This window comes from Procambarus clarkii, chromosome 70, assembly GCF_040958095.1.
Source record: "Procambarus clarkii isolate CNS0578487 chromosome 70, FALCON_Pclarkii_2.0, whole genome shotgun sequence".
Classification (NCBI taxonomy): domain Eukaryota; kingdom Metazoa; phylum Arthropoda; class Malacostraca; order Decapoda; family Cambaridae; genus Procambarus; species Procambarus clarkii.
In genome coordinates, this window is record NC_091219.1 from 25173621 (window position 1) to 25196335 (window position 22715).

At 39.4% G+C, this 22715-nt stretch overlaps 2 protein-coding genes and 1 long non-coding RNA gene across 5 annotated transcripts in view; 1 reads left to right on the plus strand and 2 right to left on the minus strand.

Annotated features, from left to right (window-relative positions):
• Nucleotides 1-358: 358 nt before the first annotated feature.
• Nucleotides 359-12171, plus strand: LOC123747586 (four-domain proteases inhibitor-like). Of its 3 annotated transcripts, none has more exons than XM_069311702.1 (5): nt 359-513; nt 1106-1215; nt 10291-10446; nt 11024-11176; nt 11937-12171. In XM_069311702.1, the coding sequence occupies exons 2-5, from the start codon at nt 1143-1145 to the stop codon at nt 11960-11962; spliced, it is 408 nt and encodes a 135-aa protein (XP_069167803.1). In that variant the 5' UTR covers nt 359-513; nt 1106-1142; the 3' UTR covers nt 11963-12171. The 3 variants fall into 3 exon arrangements, with proteins under 3 accessions (XP_069167803.1, XP_069167802.1, XP_045585765.2); XM_069311701.1 differs by lacking the exon at nt 1106-1215 and adding an exon at nt 9647-9756 and having other exon boundaries at nt 490-513; XM_045729809.2 differs by lacking the exons at nt 359-513; nt 1106-1215 and adding exons at nt 9205-9251; nt 9647-9756.
• Nucleotides 12172-13952: 1781 nt separating this feature from the next.
• Nucleotides 13953-14375, minus strand: LOC138356077 (uncharacterized). Its single transcript, XR_011224181.1, has 2 exons — nt 14232-14375; nt 13953-14187 (listed from the first exon to the last, which is right to left on the minus strand). It is a non-coding gene; the product is annotated as an uncharacterized lncRNA (long non-coding RNA).
• A 4049-nt stretch (nt 14376-18424) lies between these two features.
• The window catches only part of not (ubiquitin carboxyl-terminal hydrolase nonstop), a 28696-nt gene continuing 24405 nt past the window's right edge, over nt 18425-22715 (minus strand). The window contains exon 11 of the mRNA XM_045729814.2: nt 18425-22533. Coding sequence (XP_045585770.1) covers nt 22491-22533 — 43 coding nt within the window. The 3' untranslated portion in view covers nt 18425-22490. The remainder of the gene's footprint in view (nt 22534-22715) is intronic.

The following is a 22715-nucleotide window of genomic DNA, read 5'->3' on the forward strand; positions in this document are numbered from 1 at the left end:
AAAGCCTGTATAGTTAGGCTTTTGGAAATAAAGTAAACCACTAGTGAGTCGTAAGGCGGGGATCAAGAGCTGACGTTCGATCCCGTAGACACACACATTTAGGATAATACACAAGCGCCTCGCTACAGGGGCCGGCTTCTGGGGGACTTTCTCTCGCTTCTCTCACTCTAGGAAAAGTTTCAGAAGCTGCTTTTAAGAGTAAAAAACTCCCCCATGTAATCCTTATGTAACAAAATATTGAATGAATTTTAAGGAAGTTCTGAAATCTGATGATGGTACAGCATGTCTTCTAGATGCATATACACTTAAAGAGTTTACTTTAGTCCTAGACAACGTTCATATATAGTATTGCTGATTGGTCAATAAACCAGTGTGGTTAATAGGTCTTAATTCCAGTACAAAATCCTATAAGTGTTAGTTTGAACGTCTGGCAGCCCCGCATCTGGGGAGGGTATAAAAGGCGTGAGAGCCACAGCCACACTGTCAGTCCCGCCGCCACAGTAGGAGTTACAGGTAAGAAGTTTAGTTTGTGGACATTTAGAATCTACTTTGATAATGATGGAGTCTTCAAGCCTTTCATGCCCCCTACTTGCATTTACGTTTAAACATTAACTAACGATAAAATTAACAAACACCAGACCCCGATTTTAATCTTGGTTCTCATTATAGATAATAATGTGTCCAGCTATATACACAGTAACTGGTCCGGAGTAGTGGTGATGGCAGTATTAGTGATGATGGTTGTGGTGGCAGCAGAAGTGATGGTACCTAAGAATACATGTCTCTAAGAGTCTCAGGTCGTGGCTGCAGTAATGGTGGTTGTGGTAGACACTCCACCAGACATGGGTAAGGGTCTCAGGTCGTGGTAGCAGTAATGGTAGTTGAGGTAGACACTACCAAACATGCCACTAAGGGTCTCAGGTCGTGGTAGCAGTAATGGTGGTTGTGGTAGACACTCCACCAAACATGGGTAAGAGTCTCAGGTCGTGGTAGCAGTAATGGTGGTTGTGGTAGACACTCCACCAAACATGGGTAAGGGCCTCAGGTCGTGGCAGCAACAGCGGGGGTCAACAATGACCACAATGTCTTACTTTTCTCTCCCAAGGTTGTGTTCTGCCACCTTGTGAAGACTTGTGACAACGATGGGTTCCCTGACCTTCACCTCCGCCCTCCTGCTGCTGCTGGTGGCTTGTGGCCCTCTAGTGTCCGCTAAACGTAAGTTTATCTGGAGTTTGTGGTTTGTTCATTCTAACGCTTAATATACCTGCAGCTTCTTTGTTACACAGTTTGTTTGCGTCGTCTAGCGTACTGCGTGTCATGTTAGTTTAAATTTAGAAGAAGAATATTGGTTCTGGAACAGTTTGTTTGTTAATTGTGTTTATCAATCTCATTCTAAGCTGTTTTTTAGGATTGTTATATACTAGTGATAGTGTTAATTTATTATGTTAGTCTTTATTATATAATATTAAGCAGCAAATTGTATTTCTGTAGATAAAATTAGGCTTTATCACAACCATATCATATAAGTATTAACCTGTTTTATGGTATCATTTGTTTTGTGTGATGAACTCAGTGTATTATACTCTGCTCAATCGTCCTGGATAAAACTACTTTATAACTGAGAAAATCAGTAGGTGACATGAGAAGGATTCGAACGTGCACAGTAGGTACTCCCAAGCACACGTCTTAATAAGACCACCAAGGCGTGTGCTTGTGAGTATACACAGCTTGTGCGGGTTCGAATCCTTTCCCCCCAAATGGTTCCAGCTGATTTTATAATTAATACATCACGATAATCTGGATTTATTTGTGCACTTAAATTCATTGTTTTTAATTATTTCGGGAATTATGCTTATATAACAATGTAATATTTATTACAAGCATAAATATTTTATACTAGAGGGGGAGGGATACCCGGCGTTACTCGGGTGACGGAGGCCGCATCTACACTACACATGGCCTTCACCACTGTAACATCTACACTACACACGCCCTTCATCACTGTAACCATCTACACTACACGCGAGATAGAGTAGCTTAGGCTGCAGACGAGGAGTCACAATAACGTGGCTGAAATATTTGTTATTTCAAATATATGAAACGTAGTCGTCTCTTCACTTTCTAGTGTGTAGCTTAGGCTATCTCTACCCACCTCTGCCAACTATCCCTGGTTGCTGGCTACATCTCTCCCTGGGGATGGGTGGTCAGGTCCCAGACGTTGGCCTCCAGCCTCCCTCTGCTGCCCCTTAGCCAGTCTGTTGCTGAGAAAGGCGCTGACCAGCCGAAACGCTCAACATTCACCTTTCCCATTTATCTATGGTTTTCCCGCATATATATATTATATATTCTGTATATAACATCTTGTTGAACCTGCAAACGACTGCTAGTAGGATCATCGCACATCATTGTCTCTGTGCTACAAGTGACTTCATTTTTCAGGCCCAGCAAATCAATGCTCGGATGTCTGCATACTTAACTACGACCCTGTGTGTGGCACAGACGGGACGACTTACCCTAACGCCTGTGCCCTGGGGATCGAAGCCTGCAATTTCCCTGAGCTCAATATCAAAGTTGATTACGATGGAGAATGTCGTAAGTTCTAAACTTCGTCACCTTGAGTCCATATTTTCTATTGGTGTGTTTTTTTCTGAGTGAAATTATTTTTTATTTATAATTGTGTTGTCTTCATTCCCCGGAGACACGCACTACCTTCTTAATTATCTTAATCCTTTGAGAAAAATACCTTTACCAAGGAGTAACTGTCCCAGCCTGTACTTAAGGTAAAGTGATTATACCGGACGCAACTCTCTCTGGTTAAACACCTTGAATATTTAGCGACATATTTGTGTTGCTCTAAAGGTTCCAAAAATATTTTAGACACAGAAATTACCGGTATCAGCTGAACATTGTTCAGTTTGCGAAATATAAATACAGAAAAGATCTGTGTCAAGAATAGTAGGGATCTAAGGCTCAAAAAAATGTTGGGAAAATGCTTGGAATAAAGGCGATAGGAGATTAGTGTACACAAACAAAGAGTTTACATTAGTCCTGGACTATGTTCAAGACTAAAGTACACTTGCTGCTTGGTCACATACCTTGCGATGATTTCGGGGCTCAACGTCCCCGCGGCCCGGTCCCCGACCAGGCCACCTTATTGCTGAACTGGTCAACCAGGCTGTTGGATCGCAGATAGACGTATGAGTCACAGCCTGGTTGATCAGGTATCAAAGACGGTAGATATTGTTCTTCAGCTTTATCTCGACAATGTTGGGGCCGGAATAGACTGTGCAGCTCAGTTTTGGTCTCAGTATTAGTGGAGACAAGTTCACTGGAATGCGTACAGACAAGGATTACAAAGTTAATCCTTATGAATGGAGATTAAGAAAGCTTCACTACATTGACAGAGTAGGATGTATCTTATTATCTTATCTATGTAACATGTATCTTATTGTATTTTTATCTTAAAAATAATAAAATTTACATTAAAATATGTAAATAGGTGGACGTGTATAAAAAAGAGGATATACAAAAAGTATATATAAATTTAATGGTATTATTAAGGCAAGACGTTAGTATATACTAGTTTGGGTAACATAATGGACCAGCCTAAATCGATGGATTGTTTCAAGTGCAAATTAGACATACACGAAAGAGTTTGGAAGGATATAAAGAGGGACTGCATCGTATGGGCTAATAGGTGTTCTAAAGTTTTCTTTATGGCAAGAATATATGTTTATATAGTCTCATGTTAGGCTATTCAAAAATCTAAGATAACAAAGTAACAAAAATATGCACATGGACTTAAACTATTGCCTTCTAACTTTCAGGTTAGATTCAGGCCAGCAGCTGGAGAAGACTTCCAGAGATCGTCCTGCCATTTCCGGCAGTGATCGGAGAAGACTTACAGATTTACCACCACTGTGAAAGCTTTGGCCACAAGCAGGCGATGAGTCACAATAACGTGGCTTAAGTATGTTGACCAGACCACACACACTAGAAGGTGAAGGGACGACGACGTTTCGGTCCGTCCTGGACCATTCTCAAGTCGATTGAGTATGGTCTCACAATCGACTTGAGAATGGTCCAGGACGGACCGAAATGTCGTCGTCCCTTCACCTTTTAGTGTGTGGTCTGGTCAACTTTGGCCACAACACCTCAGTAGCCGTCCACCTCACCTCGACGCCGGCACGCTGTGCAACGCCAGTAACTCCATTCTCTGTACCACTTTGTAAACTGTACTACTATTTTGATTCTCATTAAGTATGTTAATAAAACTGGAATACTGAGCATGTTTAACTGTCCTAACTATGCCTTTTGTGTGTTGGTGTTTTTACTGTCTCGGCCTGACCTTTAATATCCAGTCATGTGTTGAGCAGCGCCCCTATCCTAGTACTCCGATCATATGCTTAGTTAACACTTACTTCACTAGCTTGTCAAGGGATGTATGATGGTTATTAGCTTTGATGGTAAAGCACAGGGGAAATCCCCACATGAGCATAACAACATCTAGGTCGAGTGTCTAATAAAATATATATTTCTAAATAGCAATATATATAACAGGGAATATTATTCATGAGAAAACTTCCCCTATTCTTCATGTACCTTAACATATATATAATAATAATAATAATCAATCACCAATTTATATTACCATTCACAAAGAGCATAAACAATACCTCAAACCTAAATACTTTAGTCTGATAATTGTATGTTGAAGAAGTACCCACACATGCAATAATATTTACGACACACGAATATACTAGAAACCCTAGACTCTTATGTATCCCTACTCCGCAGTTTCTCAAACTACTCTTAAGAGTCTCCAGCAACTTAAATAAATACAAAATTGTGGCTTATCTGGACATCTGGCAGAGTGTAACCCTCAAAATAGAGCAGTCTCCGTGGTGTAGTGGTAAGACACTCGCCTGGCGTTCCGCGAGCGCTATGTCATGGGTTCGTATCCTGGCCGGAGAGGATTTACTGGGCGCAATTTCTTAACTGTAGCCTCTGTTCTGTTTGGATGAAAAAACGATTCTTCGCGGCAGGGGATCGTATTCCAGGGACCATAGGATTAAGGACTTGCCCGAAACGCTACGCGTACTAGTGGCTGTACAAGAATGTAACAACTCTTGTATATATCTCAAAAAAAAAAATATCTAAAAAAAAAAAAAAATCACTAATTCAGGTAACGGCCTCCAGCGCCCTCCGCCATGTTCTTTTACTGTCCATGGAGCCAGCCAGGTCACTCGCCCCTTGATACCAGAACGTCCATTATTTCTGATTAATCTTTAAATATTCCCTTTTACCTGTACTCTGTTTGAATGTCATATACAAAAGAAAATTTGTCCAATACAAAAGGTGTACATACAATCTTCATGTATTCCATAATAAGCCTTTGATTCCCAGTACTAGTTTCATGGGCGGTGTGATATCAGCGCTCTACGGCCTCCTGACTCCAGGAAACAAACATTTTTCTCAAAACTTTTATATAAACACTCTCTCTCTCTAGCCAAATTGCTACATAAACTGTTTACACAAAATATATCTTAATGGAGGATTCGTAACAATCCTCACTTTAAAAACTTTGATGTGTTTACACTATATTACAGTATAATATTAATTTTTCTTCTGTTATGACCCAATATTAATATATTTTGCTGATTTCTACCATGTCCTATTTACTTACACAATTAATAAACAAAAGTCTTACTTGTGAATACTTTTTTTATACAAGAGTTCTTACAATCTTGTAAAGGCACCAGCATGCATAGCGTTTCAGGCAGGTCCTTAATCTTAATATTCCCTGGAATACGACCCTCCAAAACGTTTAACAATCACATACCCATTCACTGCAGGGTGAACAGAGGCGTTCAGTTAAAGAGTGGCGCCTAGTCAATCCTCCCCGGCCTGGATACGAACCTAGGCCAAAGCGCTGGCGAAACGCCGGGCGAGTGTATTACCATTGCGCCACGGGACTTTGCAGTTAATACCTTGGCCCATTAACTGCGCAGTTAATATTTGGTCCATAATTTTACATACGAACATGTTTTGTACGCAAACAGGATTATAATGTAATGTGTCTCCACGGGTCCTGTATTTTTTATGCTACATAAATAGAATAAAACAAAGGCACCGACGCACCCCAAATTTTGCAGGATATATATACCCACATATATATAGGGGTACATTATATATATATATATATATATATATATATATATATATATATATATATATATATATATATATATATATATATATATATATATATATATATATATTTAATTATGGAAGGGAGTACCACCTCTAGCTGGAAGATTGGGGACCCATAGCCTCGGAGGAAACCACGCATAACGCATTAGAGGGAATGTTTAGATCCCCTCCAATACAGTTTCTGTGTGCTTTTCTCCTACCACCCCCTTCCTTTTTTATTTTTTGTGCTTTATTATGCATTTGATGGTTACAAGATATACATGGGTTGATACAAAAATAATAATGCAAAAAGGTGCTTAAAGGTTATGGATCTCTTGAAAAACACAACAATGGGAAACATTGATGAATGTCACAGACGGGTTCGATCATTGTTGCAAGTCAAACACTTCTTCGAATTCCTCTGAAGTTGGACTAGTGCCCAAGACGCAACAGGCATTTCCCCTCTGAATCGCAACACTGAGGCGCTGGAACAAGAAACTTTTTGCTCTCTGGTCTTTTGTAGCGCTGATCAATTTGTCCCCCAATTCCTTCAGGAACTTCAATGCACATTTTCCCCACGAACCGAGGGTCTCCGAGCCGATCGGAACAAAGCTGTAGCAGTGTGCTAGACCTCTGTATTTAATAATTTTATGCGATTCCCTGAAAGAAGCAGCACCACCGCTTTCACGTGTGCTGTAGTGGAGGTAGGTACTGGCCAGTGTGGCAGCGCACGTGTAGTCCCATACCACTTGCTTACCATCCTTCCAAGGTAGCAAGGTGACCCCATCAGGGCGCTTCTGAGGGTCGTTAGGTCTGGATAAGTGTGGTTCTCTTTGTGCCGGGCAGCGGGCTGTGGCGAGGCTCCTCTTGATGATGTCGTTGACTTCTTCATGTCTTGCAATTTTACCCTGTGATTTACGACATACCAGACCATGACGACCATATTGGTCTGCCATCGCAGTTCCGCAGATGCACCTATGTTCGGTGAGGATGGGGGCGGCTAGGCGAAGGGCAACTCCAATGCGGAGAGCGTCATGACTGAGGCGAGTTCCCAGGGCTGCATTGGGCACAGCAAATAAAAAATCCCCGGCGTGGGGTGCTGTTACCGCTAGGAGGCGGGCTTTGTTTTCAGCATCAGCGTTGTCAATCATTGCTGTGACAGTCTTTTCCATTATGGGGCTATCCCAGTGGGCCTGCTTGTGGTCTTTTGGGACTTGTGGTCGGGGTTGAGGGTGTGCAATGGTGTCCCATTGTCTGGCTGCTTCGATGAACGTTTGATCATGAGTTCCCGCTGTCTCTCTCATACGCTCTGGTAGGATCTGCCCTGCCAATTCGTTGGCTGCTGTACATGAGGATAAGAATGCTGGAAGTGCTACCTCAGTTGCCTTTCGTATGCCTATCCCTCCAAATCTCACTGGCAGTGTTGCTTGGTCCCACTGACTGTCATCTAAATCTAGGTTGAGCGCCTTCCTGAATATTGACCTGAGGAGCTCATCATATTGATTTAGAAGTGGGTTGCCAAAAGTTGGTGCACACCTTAAGAAGTATGTTAGCCTGGGCAGGGTAAGGCACTTTGTGAGAAGGTAGAGGGCATCGTGGGAGTCCAAGTCCCCAATTCTCTCTTCCATCCTCTTTAGGTCTCTAAACTTTTCGTCAAGGACTGCAGCAATGGCATTGTGGCCCAGAGGTGCTCCGAGTAGTGTGCTGTCGGTAGGTTTAACGACTGAGGCTTCTGGTAGAACTGATTTCACTGCTCTAATGATTACTTCACTGGATGCAATAATTTCGCACTTGGAGGGGTTAAGAACGAGACCCATGGACTCCCCCCCGTGTCTTCACCAGCTGTAGGTCTTATAGCAGGGAATCTTGTGTGCCTGCCAGAGTGCCATCATCCAGGAACCAGATGTTGAGCTCGCTATATATATATTATATATATATATATATATTATATATATATATATATATATATATATATATATATATATATATATATATATATATATACAGTATATATATACAGTATATATACAGTATATATATATATATAAATATATATATATATATATATATATATATATATATATATATATATATATATATATATATATATATATATATATATATATTCTTGTAAGTTCTTAAATACTTGTAGTTCTTGCATTCTTGTAAGAACTTTTGTACATTTAAAAGAGAACTTACCACAAAAATCGTAACTAAATCCCTTTGCCGGGGGACAGGAAGCCTGTAAAAAGGTCTATGACAATGCAGTAAACTACTAATGTGATGTAAAGCCGGGGTTTAGGAGCCAACGCTCGATCCAGTAGACACATATAGGTGAGTACACAAACACGGTTTCAGGAAAATTCCTCCCGCTTCCCTGTCTTAAAAAAAAGCTCTCGGATTCTGCTCTATAAGTCAAAACTCTCTCTTACTCTTTACATAACAAAAGTCTGAAGGAATTTTAAGACATTTTTAAACGTCTTAAAATTCGTAACATTTACAGGACACTGATGGAAAAAACAATGAAACAAATTACAGGCAAACTTAAATATTTTTTACGAAAATTTTTTTTCCAGAGACCAGTGGAGTCACCTAGAGGTTACTTTACAGTAATATTATTTGATTAGCCCAATCATATGTAAACATTCAAATGAAGAAAATAACAAAATTAATAAAACTGCAGTTTAGAATTAAAACGTAAAAATTCATGTATTGTTAATATTGTTTTGTTCATTTTAAATTTAACATGTGATTGGGTTAATAAAATAATATTACGGTAAAAGTAACCTTATGGACCACCTTGTATCGTATATAGACCGTGAGGTATACCCATCTAGGTGGTCGTTCATTTGAGTTAACATAAGTCCTAGACAATATTCAGGACTAAAGTATTCTCGCTGGTTTGGTTAGTAAACTATTGTGTTTAATAGGTTAATAATCCCAGTACAAAATCGTGCCAGTGTTAGTTTAAACGTCTGGCAGCCCCGCATCTGGAGCGGGTATAAAAGGTGCGAGATCCACAGCCACAGTCAGTCCCGCCGCCACAGTAGGAATTACAGGTAAGAAATCGAAGATTTGTTCATTTACACGTAAGAACTTATTTGTGGAAGTTTTAAGTCTACCTTGATAAATGATAGTCCTCAAGCCTAGGATGCCCCGACTGGCATTTTGGGTTCAGCATTAAAGATAAAACTAACAATTGCCAGCCGTGTATATTAAAATGTTAGTCTACGGTACAGATAATGTTGTTTAGGTAAACAGTGACTGGTCTGGAGCAGTGTAACAAGACAACAGCCTTCTTCCCACTTATTACAGTAGCAGCTGCAGTCATAAATGTGACAGCAGTGATGGTGGTTGTGGTAGACACTCCGCCAAACATGGGTAAGGGTCTCAGGTCGTGGCAGCAACAGCGGGGGTCAACAATGACCACAATGTCTTACTTTTCTCTCCCAAGGTTGTGTTCTGCCACCTTGTGAAGACTTGTGACAACGATGGGTTCCCTAACCTTCACCTCCGCCCTCCTCCTGCTGCTGGTGGCTTGTGGCCCTCTAGTGTCTGCTAAACGTAAGTTTATCTGGAGATTGTGGTTACACTAATACATACACTCGTGTGCCTGCAGCTTCTTTGTTATAGATTCTTTGCGTCGTCTAGTGTACTGTCGGGCTAGTTTTCATTAGCAAATAAATATTGGTTTTGGAACTGCTTTGTTAATTTTGTTCATCATTCTTTCCCTTTATCACTGTACCCGTCTTGGCTAAATACTATCTTCAATAAACTTCATATACCAAACTAACATTTCATCATATTTTGGTCGAATCTTTGAGGGAGTGAGGGAGGGGAATTTTTAGGGGAAAGCGCAAAACCATTATATACATACAGGATGGAATCTGGTTATTTGTTGAGGTTATCAAGAAGAATGGACGTCAACCTTGACATAATCACCTACTATAATCCCCTAACGACCACCTTGTGAAGGTTTAAGTAGCCCCAGAATTCTAGCCAATTGCGAACGGACAAAATGGTAATTTTCTCTTTATTTAATATTGTTAAATCTGCAACTACAAAAGTCACTGTAATACAACAGACTTCACTTTCCAGGGCCAAGAATTAGTCAATGCTCGGACATCTGTACAGATGACTACATCCCGGTGTGTGGTACGGACGGGAAGACTTACAGCAACGCCTGTCGACTGAAAATCGTTGCATGCAAGAATCCTGACCTCAAGCTCTCAGTCGCTTATAAAGAAGAATGTCGTGAGTTTTCACAGTCGTCAAATTGTATTCATTAATTTTTCATGTTATTTATTTATCTTCTTGTGTGTGTATGTACTGCACTATTTTCAGTTATAAATTTGTCTAGAGAAAATCAATTGGAGCAACGAATGTTATGTTCGCTTGACTCGAACCAGCAAGATACTCCCAGCCGCGCACCTTGCCCCTGTACCACGACATAGCCGAATAAATCGACATGCCACGACTAAATCATGAAATTGCGTGCGTTAACGGGAGTAATTTCAAACTCTATAGAGATCACTTGCCCACTTTCATTTCAGACTTCATGAAAATCGCTCGGTGGTGGTCAGTTGTTATGCTATATTTCTTAATGCATTTAACTGAGGCCTACCCCGACCAGATTTGTCCGTCCCATACTTCAGTCCATTTCCCTGTAAATTTCCATGAGGCTACCACCAAGCCTATGACCTCCAACTTTGGACAGACTGACTGACTCACAGAAACAGACAAATAATTATACATGTTTAAACCTGCAACGACTACTAGTAGGATCATTACATATCATTGACACTGTACTAGAAGCGACTTCACTTGCCAGGCTCAGTAACTGACTGCAGGGACGCCTGCCCATTTAACTACAAACCTGTGTGTGGCACGGACGGGAAGACTTACAGTAACGCCTGTGCCCTGGGATTCGAAGCCTGCAAGAACCATCGCCTGGATCTTGAATTTGATTATGACGGAGAATGTCGTAAGTTCTCAACCTCGTCAGCTTGTGTCCATTTGTTCTATTAGTGTATCTATTTTTATTAGTTTTTTTTTTTAAATTTTCATGTATATATTTATGCTGGTGAATTTTTCCTTCATTCCCCGAGAAGAAACGTACCTTGGGTCTGGACTGTTAAAACAAAGGTATACATTCTGGTTGGTCGGTATGCACTTGTGTTTGTCTTAATAACTCTCCAGATGTTGATAAACTGCAGTTCAGTTTTGGTGTCAGTTCTAATGGAGATACGTTCAGGTGAACACATACAAACAAGAGTGACAAAGTTAATCCCAGGAATTAGAAACCTCCTTGATGAAGAGATTAAGGTGGTTTGGGTATGTTGCCTAGAGAGACTAAGATTAGGGGTGACAAGTGAAATATATATATATATGGATGAAAGTGTATAACAAAATATAGAAAATGTTAAATATATAACACAAAACAGTGTATATAAATGTAATAGTATTATTAAGGCAAGACGTTGGTAAACACTGATGTGTAACATAATGGACCAGCCCAAATCGCTGAAGTGTTTAAAGTGCAGGTTAAACATAAATGGACGAATTTCGAATTATATAAATAGGGACTGCTTCCTATGGGCTAATATTCCTGCTACAGTTTTTTTTTATGGCAAGAATATATGTTCAAAGTAATGGTTTTATGTTAGGTTATTCCAAAATCTAAGAACTTTGATATCAACAAAAAATACTCACATGGAATTAAACTATTGCCTTTGAACTTTCAGGTTTGATTCAGGCCAGCAACTGGTGAAGACTTCGTGAGATCGTCCTGCCATTTCCGGCAGTGATCGGAGAAGACTTATAGATTTACCACCACTGTGAAAGCTTTGGTCTCGTCACCTCAGTAGCCATCCACCTCACCTCGGCGCTGGCACGCTGTGTACCACATTGTAAACCACGTTGTAAACTGTACTACTAATCTGAGTCTCATTAAATATGTTAATAAAACTGGAATATTGAGCATTTTTTAACTGCGTCCGGAGTTTACATTTGTTTTGTTCTCGCGTTCACTGCGTTTATCATTATTTTTCAGTTTCGGCCCATTATTTAATTTGCTACTTTGTCATGTACAATTAAACAAAAATCTCACTTATGAACACTATTAATACTTGTCCTTAATTTTAGATTACGAAAATGTTTTGTGCACCAACAATATTATAATGTCGTGTCTCCATTGTCCTTTAATGGACACATTCATAATCACGACTACTCAGTGTAGTTAACACGCACTAACATGTACTCTAGAAGCATGCTAGTGACAAGACATGATATATACTAATTTTTTTTAATTTAATTGTTCATCAGCCTGATGGAAGCACAATTGAAAAACATAATAGTTAATAACTGGGCATCCACCTTGCAAGTTGAACTGGTAGTAGGTAGCACTCAATGAAGTAGACAGCTTAATTATTTCTGGTTCCCTTTCCTCACTACTAGCATTAAATAGTTTACAATCAAATAATAATGTGCTTGTATCTGAATCCAGACAGATGTATACGCATACTTAATAAGCGGGTAAACATCAAAATATTGTGGATTCCTTCTCACATTGGCCTGCAGGAACATAATCAAGTTGACGCCCTTGCTAAGATTGCAGTAAATAAAGACAGTGTTGATCGGAATCTTGAGTTATCAAATAGGTTCATTAAAAGTGTCATTAGATGAGAACTGTTGGATGAATTTGAAGAAAATAGAACGGTGCAAACTGGAAAACGCATTTATTATTATTAACATCTTTATTGACAAAATTAATTAAAATTTTGACTAATCTGAGGATTTCGATTGTCTTATTAAAGTGAGGATAATGGTTGTATTCACTGTCACGCAGGACAGAGGGTCATACACAAGACAATAAGTCTAAACTGTAGGCAGAAGCACATATATATCATGGTTACAATCAAGGTCCATTGTTCATGACAATGAAATGTGTCACGTAAAACATGTGTATGGAGGACAAGTAACAACATCAGCAGACTGTGGTGTTCCGTGTTGCTATGGAAGTCTTAGTTGTAGGGTTGCTATAAAGCCATTGCTTGGTTAATGACTTTAACACTTATAATGATACATGACTAGCAGCCAAACGTAGCGGGCGACCTGCACCCTCTCTTGTTTTTTTTACAAACAGACGTTGTCACAGCTCGAATAAGACTTTGCTACAAGTGTGTCTGGCAGTTCGGCTTGTATAGGGATCTTAATGAAGTTAAGCGTAGTTTTAACAAAAGACAAGGACACTACAATATTACATCTTGGATTTATTTATTTATATATATACAAGAAGGTACATTGGATAGTACAGTATTTACATTCTTGTAAAGCCACTAGTACGCGCAGCGTTTCGGGCAGGTCCTTAATCTAGCAGATAATTTTAAGTAGGTAATTTCAATCATCGTAATTGTAAAAAAAGGATTGTAAAAATACTGAGCCATTTGGAGATAAATCTAAACTCACGCTGTATGAAATGTCAATGTTTTTTACTTAGGATAAATTACCTGAAATTCTTGCACAATGATTAATTGTAACTACATGGCTAAGGAAATTGAACAATTTCTGTAACTGGCTGACATTATAAGGTTAGCAGGAGATATAGTGACACATTAGCACTCGCTGGCCGAGTATCCAGCACTATACTGCCGGGGGCATGTAAAGTCTAGCTGTCCGGGTTCGAATCCTTCAGGGGGGGGGGGGAGGGGGTTAAGATAATGAGTTTTCGTATATATATATTTTTTTCTAATGGATGAGCGTCAACTGAACGAGCGTCTAATGAATGAACGTCTATTGAACAAGCGTCACTGAATGAGAATTTACTAAACAAACGTTTAACAACGCACATTCAATGAGCAAACTTCTAATGAACGAACGTCTAACGAACAACCATCTAATGATTGAGCATATAATGAACAAGCATCTAATGACCGAGTATGTATGAAATAAGCATAGCTACCCTCCCCCTCCCTCACTCCATCAATCCTTTCTCCCCTCCCTCCCTCCATCCCACCCTACCTCCCTCCATCCCACCCTACCTCCCTCGCTCTCTCCCTCCCACTCGACTCCCCCAAATATTAGAATCCACCAATAAAAACTATTAACACCAGCACCTCACATATTTACTCCAAATGGAACTATTATTTGGCAGAGTTTAAAAGCAGAATGGATTAGGTTATAAGCCGATATTAGGTTATATGTAACATATGCTGGTTAAGAACATACTAACCAACCGGCTTGGAAGGAAATGTAGATGTTTATCTCTCAGAATGTTTGATAATATGTTTATTGTTTGTCATGTGTGTATATGTATGTATTAACACGATGTACTGAACGGGGTGAGAATAGCTTGAGCTGCCTCATCCCTTTGTGTGTATTTTACATCAATAAACTTATTTTAGTTTCAACCGGCTTTGTTGCTTCAGTAACCTCATCATTCGTGGAACTGGTTCCCGGAGAAATTGTGCGTCAATTGACTCTAGGAAAAAATTTAAAACAAAAATAATAGTTCAATGTGAACTATATTCGAATAGTTAACAATAACATTCTATATTCGAATGCACAATAACATTTATGTTATTGTGCAGACGGGAGACATCTCCCGTCACGTAGGGTGCAGTCGTACCTCCACAGATCTGCAGTATCATCTATTGATACTGGCAATGGCTCAAAAGGGCCACCATTTACGGGCTATTCATGCCCGTACCACCTTTTGGGTGACTTAATCTTCATCAATCAATCAATCTGTTATTGTGACATTTGCAATAAAATACCGTGCCACAAGTACCGAGTACTGAGCGTATCTCTACAGTGACCACCTTGTCTGGTTACACAGTGGACGGACAGTGGGGCCGCAAGGCACAAACCACTGCAAACACCGTTACAGTGACTCAGCAGCACTGCATAATTAACCAGTGAACACAATTTCCAAGTGAGGCGTTGGTTCAACGATGAATTTATGCACCTATTAATTAAACCCCTAACATATTCTTATGTATATTTTATAAATAAAATTAATTGTTATTATATATTTCCAGCTATATGGCAATTTCTACTAATATAGATTTTCAATGCAAGCTTTTACAGGGCTTATTCCTTCATTTGACAGCCCTACGTTAGCCTGTTCAAATACGGTTATTGACCAGACCACACACTAGAAGGTGAAGGGACGACGACGTTTCGGTCCGTCTTGGACCATTCTCAAGTCGATTCATTCACAATCGACTTGAGAATGGTCCAGGACGGACCGAAACGTCGTCGTCCATTGACATTGCTACCCTCCAGCCTAGCCTCAGGAGGGCTGACCGTTATGTCGGACGTGACCCAGATATGCCTTATCGAGCACAGAGGTCAGCTGCCTCCCCGGTGTGCGATCAAAACATGCACTTGGCTCGATTTCTAATTGAAACCCGTGTTGTTAGGTTAAGACTGGATTATATACATTATATGCAGGTTTTTGATTCGTTGGCGAACCGTTTTATGTTCGAAGTGATTTGCATCTCTGTACTGTGGTTTGAAATACAACACACAAAAATTGCCACTCCATGACTGCCCATTCCCGGATGCTGGAATGTGAGAAAACAAGGGAGCGCACGCACGCTCCCATGGGTGCGTGCGTGTGTGAGAGAATAGTTCTGCTGACAGTTAAATCTACATCAGTAGGTAGAGAAGCGCCCAAAGGCACTTGTAGCGGAGCCTAAGCCTAGCAGTGGAAACATCTAGAAGTCTGCTAACCTTATTGGATGATCAATAAGGTTAGCAGTCAATAAGGATACACTCGAAAATTATTTCGAGTGTATGATAGATGGGTGTAACTGGTGTGAATTTTACTTTACCTCAAATCAACTAGGTTTTGTTGATGTTCCTGGAATTTATTGTCCTCAGGCTGCTCAAAGACAATCCAAGACAGCAATCAATTGCCTCTTCACGGGCAAATGAAGATTAGCTCATTAGATTCTGATTAGCTCATTAGTTCTATCCTGCGTTCGGAGCAAGACTTGTAACTGTGCAGCCCGTCCTCCAAACAAAGATCCAAAAGTGATTCCATGCACCCGCCAAACCCCCTGTTTATGAATGAAAAGCGGTTTACACACGACTCAACTGCTGACGTTCGAACATATCCGGAACAAGTGTTTCACTGACCAATTTTGTTCGAATCACAACGCTATAAATGCTTCACCCACGTACTACAAATACAAATAATCGCCAACAGAACCTAAACACCTGACCTAACCTATCTTATGCCTATATATACACAATATGCCAATATATTACAATATTTTATACTTGAGAAAATTCCCGTTTTGAATGAACAGCAAGTTAAAATTTATGAATGCGTCTGTGGGGTCGACCGCTGAATGTAATGGACTTGAGTCGAGGACGGGTTTAACTGTGCGACTCATCATAGATGTAAAGTTCCTTGTATAGCGACTTGTGAGCCTCTTGTTGAATCACTTGTGACAAAAGATTATTGATGTATTTGAGTGGGTGATTAATTTAAATAGGTATGTGTATGTATACATGTATACGTATATATATGCACATGTATGAGTATGTGTACACATGTATATACTGTATAACATTAATAATTTTGTAACTAGCGTCAAAAGATTGTTACAGTATTTGCTTAGCTAAACGAACTAGAGGGTTCAGTTCCTGAACCGATTATGTGCCTCTGTAATCCTTTACACCACCGCTCATAATAAAGAAATTGAATTGGAGTTGAGTGCATTCAAGGATGACAAGGAGTCACGATTTAGCCTGTCCTCTCCAGCGTTCACAACGTCACTAAACTCCTGTATTTATTTATTTATATACAAGAAGGTACATTGGGTTTGTGAGAATACATAGCATAGTATTTACAATCTTGTAAAGCCACTAGTACGCGCTGCATTTCGGGCAGAAATTGCTTGTATTAAATTAGATTAAATAACTAAGTATTAAATTAAATAACTTGTATTAAATTGCCTGAACTTAACCAGAGGACCCACGATTATAAAACGGAACATTACGGCAATTTTGCGAGCCTCTTGTGATTTTTAGTACACCAGTTCTTGGCCGTAGGGGATTTATTCGTCAAAATGCGATGTACTATTCGAAATGACGGGTTGTACAATTAACGCGTCGACTTTAAGATTCCTATACACGTTCGAGTGTAAGGATTATGGCGAACAAATGTTTGAAAAGTGGTCGCCTAGTTATTTATACAAGCTCAATACACCGAGGAGTGTTACTAGCGGCGCACACTCGCCCTGATCAGAGATTTAGCCTGGGTTCGTATCTTAGCTGGGAGACTTGACTAACCTAGCTAGTCCTTGACTGTATGCCTCTGTTCACTCAGCAGTAATTGTGCATCTAGTTAAAAGATTGGCGGGCCGTATTCCAGTAAAACTAGTGAATAAGGATTAAACTACCCAATTTCGAGAAGCGTTCGTTTACCATGTTTTTCCAAGTTTGGGCCTCGGAGCCAAAGGATGCCACTTGCCAGCTCAGAGAGGGATAATGGGCATTGGCCAATGCAGGATAGGGTGTCGTCCCAAGCTGTGCACTCACTTTTCAACAGAGATCCTACTGTATTGTACATTTTCCAACATTGGTGCAGACTTCTCCCTCTCACCCCCGCCTAACAGCTGGGTGGACAGAGCTTCGGATTCAGAGTCCAGAGGTTCCGGGTTCGATCCCCGGTGGAGGCGGAGACAAATGGGCAAAATGTTTCTTTCACCCTGATGCCCCTGTTACCTAGTACCTGGGAGTTAAGACAGCTGCTACGGGCTGCTTCCTGGGGTGGAGGCCTGGTCGAGGACCGGGTCGCAGGGACACTAAGCCCTGAAATCATCTCAAGATAACCCCAGCCCGGATATCCAAACCCACCACCAAGGACGACCCCCACAAGCAAGGGGTCGTAACCCCTCCAGTTAGTGATCTGATGACTTGAACGGGAACCCTACATTGGTTCCTTTGCACATACAATACAATGCCCAGAATGGTAAGAGCATCCCCCAATGGACTCTGAGTCGCTTGCAAGCCCTCTCCACCATAAAGGAGAACTATTCAGTTGTTTAATGAATAGGAAGCCACCCTTGACAGCCCAGCAATGGTGTGCAAATGACCCCCTCGCCACACGGTGGTGTACAAGAGGGATCAACATAAAATGGTAAACAGCTTATTTAAATATTAAAGTAGAAAAGCTGATTTTCCCAACATTGTGGTAAGAGTAAATCAAACTAAAGCAGACTGTGACTTAAGTTTATTAAGACTGAGCCATGACATGAGGGCCAGGTAGTGTGTCCTGGCATTTATCACAGATAGTGGCTGGTCACGTGGTGGTGGTAGTACAAGCTAAGGCTGCACGCGCTCTTCTCGCTCACAACCAAATCAAGACTCGGATTCTCAAAGATTTGTACATTAAGTTTTCCCCGGAACTGTTGTTGATTTGGAAGGATTCCATCTCAATGCAGAAAACACTGAAGACAGTGAAAATGACAAAACACGTTGCAGCAACACTACCACGGCCATGTTTTCTCATGGGGGGTGGGGAAAGTAATATATGAACCTAAAGAATCTGCATCTAGAACCCTTTCATTCGCAACTTTTTATTGCACGCACACATTTCACTCATTTATATATCTTGCATGCACTTGGCTCACGGCTGGAAAAATGTTTTCCACATTCACTCTCCTTCTTTCCCTCCCCAATCCAGTAAAGAATACTGGTGTTGATTTCATAATCCTCAATTTCTCGCTTTAAAATGATATGTATGTTTTGCTAACGTACTCATTCATTGGAATCATTTCAGCAAGCTGGAACATTAAAAGCATCAGAATAAATGCAAGAACATAGAAAAGCCCTTTATAGCAACAGCAAAAACCTGACATTAAAAGTATACAAAATACTGACACTGCATTTGACATTAATGACTGGACATTAAGGTCCCTAATAATTGCTATAAAGTCAAATTTGGCAATACGTAATTTACTGTTAAGGCCATAATGGCCAAATACATGCTATTTAATATGCATTTAGTTCCACATTACAGAAAATAGTTGTATTTTATATTTAACATCTTGATTTTATTTAAACAATTGAATAAATTCTACTGACTGTAAATCAGATCCCAAGCCCTTAATTCCACTATACAGTATTTGACATACTTTCAAATTAAATGTTTTTATTTTTAATAGCCTGGGAGTTTAATCACTCTTAGAGATGTTTTAGTTAGCTAAAGCCAAAAAAAATTAAAATGTTCTAATACAATAACTAAAAGCAAATACAGGTATTACATAATTTAAAATATCATGTATAATCACAAACTGTGTCAATAATAAATTTAATCACCATTCGTAAAAAGAGAAATTAATTTAGTTACAACACACACTTCCAACACTTCACCAAATAATCTTTTAAGACACTTATGACTGCAATACAGACTATTTCCAATACCATTCAGTGTTATTGAGGGGCAGGAAATCATCCCAATTTGCAGCCTAAGCAATGTGAATTCATTCCCACAGATGATTACCTGAAATTTACTCAATAAATTTTTTTATTTTTGCACATACTTTTTACGCTGTGCAACTATAACACTGGGAGGATGTTTATCTTGCTAGTGCAAGATGCCAGAAGTGAAAATCTGTCAACTCGAGCTCTCGGGAAATAAACAATTTGCAATCTTAAAATACTAATCTTGAAATCCAGAAAGCCAGTATTTATAAGCTGCAGAACGAAATGCAGCCAGAATTAGGATGGGCATTAATATCCAAGTTAAGGCGACCAGTTTTGATTTTTGATAACCATAAAAATAGGCAATTACGTGAGTGTGTTCAACCGTGTTTTCTTACCAGCACTAGTTATTGAACTTATTTTTAACTATAGACTAACTTTAAAGGACCCCATAGAGTTTACCAAAATAATATATTGCATATCAAAATTATTCAGAAGTTAGGATTTTTACTTTAAACCCTAAATATAATGTTTAAAAACAAAAATTAATAAAAGTATATTTGTCAAGATTAATTCCAGTACTGTACTTAAAATATTAAACAGACTAAGACTTCAAATTCAGTTAAACCAGCTCTGCCAGTTGATTGTCACATTCTCCAAGCATACCATAATCTACACCACTTTTACCTACAAATTTTGACATGTACTTCAAATTAAAATTAATATTATTCCTTAACATTTTCTTGTCACACACATTTTCCAAACATACAAACTTCACATTCATACACATACACACACATCAAATTTACAGGTGCCATTCCCTTACAACTGCATTACACTGTCAGTTAACGTCATTCGTAATCATTAGTCAAACTCAGGTAGTGATGAAGTTCGCACGGAGAGGAATTTTTTTGATGAATCACTTTAAATGAATACATAACTACATCCATACATTCAAGAGCATGAGACAATTACCATGACTTACCATATTTGATTGACACACTTTAAAAGCTAATTGTGTGACAAAGCACCTAACAGTCTTAAATCTGTCCTGTGCAAAAGGTATCAATTAGAAGAAAAATATGGTAACTATCTAACCAGAGGCATTTACAAAAAAGAGTACAAAAGCCTACTTACAGTTCTAGAGGATTGCACGCAATGATGCCGGCAGGTTCCCTATGATACTTTGCAGAATCCATCATCGGCAAAGTATAACTAAATAGAATTGGCCGACTTTTAAAAGTACCAGCATAATTACCTTAATGCAATACTTTATGTATACATACATACCATTGCCAGCTTTCCAAATCACTGGTAACATAGAAATGAATATTACTTCTGACAACATTTACACACAAATCATCTCTTACACTGTATTTTCTGTACACAAATGATCTGTGCACTGTACTGTACTACGGCCTCATGAGGTGGGACAATGTTAATGCCTTTGAATGTGATACATTCAACAAGGCCGCTGCTTGAGCACCTTGCTGCGACTCAAAACATTCCGAGGGCTGTGTTGCAAGGCCATACTATCCATTAATCTTCTGTACAACTTGGAAAATACAATTATTGTACTTAGATCATTTTTCAAGGTATTCGGTTACCCTTAACATTTCTCAATATTCTTTTGCATGATACTTCAAGTTGTACACAAGATTAGAAAAAATATAGCAGTGTAATATGGCCTTAATTTCTCATACTTTGGCTTTTAATACCTGTAGTTTTAAGTAGTCATTCAACGTAAGTAATAAGAATATACTTTTGACATGGACATGACAAATAAACTGTACACACAAAATGCCCATAATACTGTTTGAAGTGTATAAAACATTCATACCATCAGAGGCAAAACCAAAGTTAATGTACCATGTCAGCAGAGGTTTTATTAAAAAGAGTGTGCACTAATAAAGTTACTCCTTCAAAATTAGCAAATTCAGCAGTCTTAAACTAACAATAGCTTCTCAATACCTAGAACAACTTTTCAACAGCTCCTCATCCTTGAAACAAAATGGAAAGCTGATGGCATTATCCTACAAAGTTGCCCAACCGAGTTACATGACATTTTTACACCTGCTATGCCCAAGACTGACGTATAGATCAACGTGCCAATGCTTACTTTAAGAGCTACGCACTGACAGTACATAGGCCAGCAATGGTGGTGGTTGCAGAGTGATCCTTTGCCAAGAGATCACCATATCTACCTTCAACACCAAGCCCTAATTCTTACTTTCAATCTGCAACGAAAGTAAGTTGTTATTACTATCACCTTAAGAAGCTCGGAATACCTGATAACCTTTTGCGTTTACATTCCAGAACCATAGTGGAACATTTATGTACTGAGGACTAGATCCAATTTACACCTTTACCTCCTGTTAAGTCATGGAAGACAAATTAAGATTGAAATTATCACCAAACTTTGGTGAAAATCCCTCAGCTATATAAAGTAAAAAGTAAACACTGTGACATCCTGATTATCTTCAAAAGCTAGAGCCTTTGGTCTCCCTCTGCAAGTATAGTACAAACTACAAAAAGAGGCAATTACAAAATGTTCTGAAATCTCTGCCACCTATTCCGCTATCACTCCTGAATGCAGTAATTTCCTCCTCAAGGTCTATACTGGCTTCATTATACGAACCTTTGGTACATCTTTTTTTCCTAAGAGTTGTCATTTTATAAATTACATTCATAGGTTTGTCGTCACAACTTGCAGAATGACCAGATCTGTTGGTTACCATGAAACGCATTCCCTGCATTCCATTCCAAGTTAGCAGGATAACAATGAAGACGTTCAGAAGTCAGCTGAGATTACAGAGGTTGAAGTTCATCATATCCAGTGGTTGTTGCATGCAAGCCATTCAGTCATACTCTAGTATTTGCTTGTGATAAAAAAGGAGGTATCTGAAAAAAAAAAAAAATGCAATTGTGCAACTGTATATTGATTCCGAGTGAAATAATGACCATCTGTAAGGTTACTACAGCTATATCATCACTATTAATACTCTGTTCTCCACTTGATGTGGTATAAAGGCAATTGCCAAGAAAGGATGAAAAAGTACTATGTAATAAGGAACACATTCTTT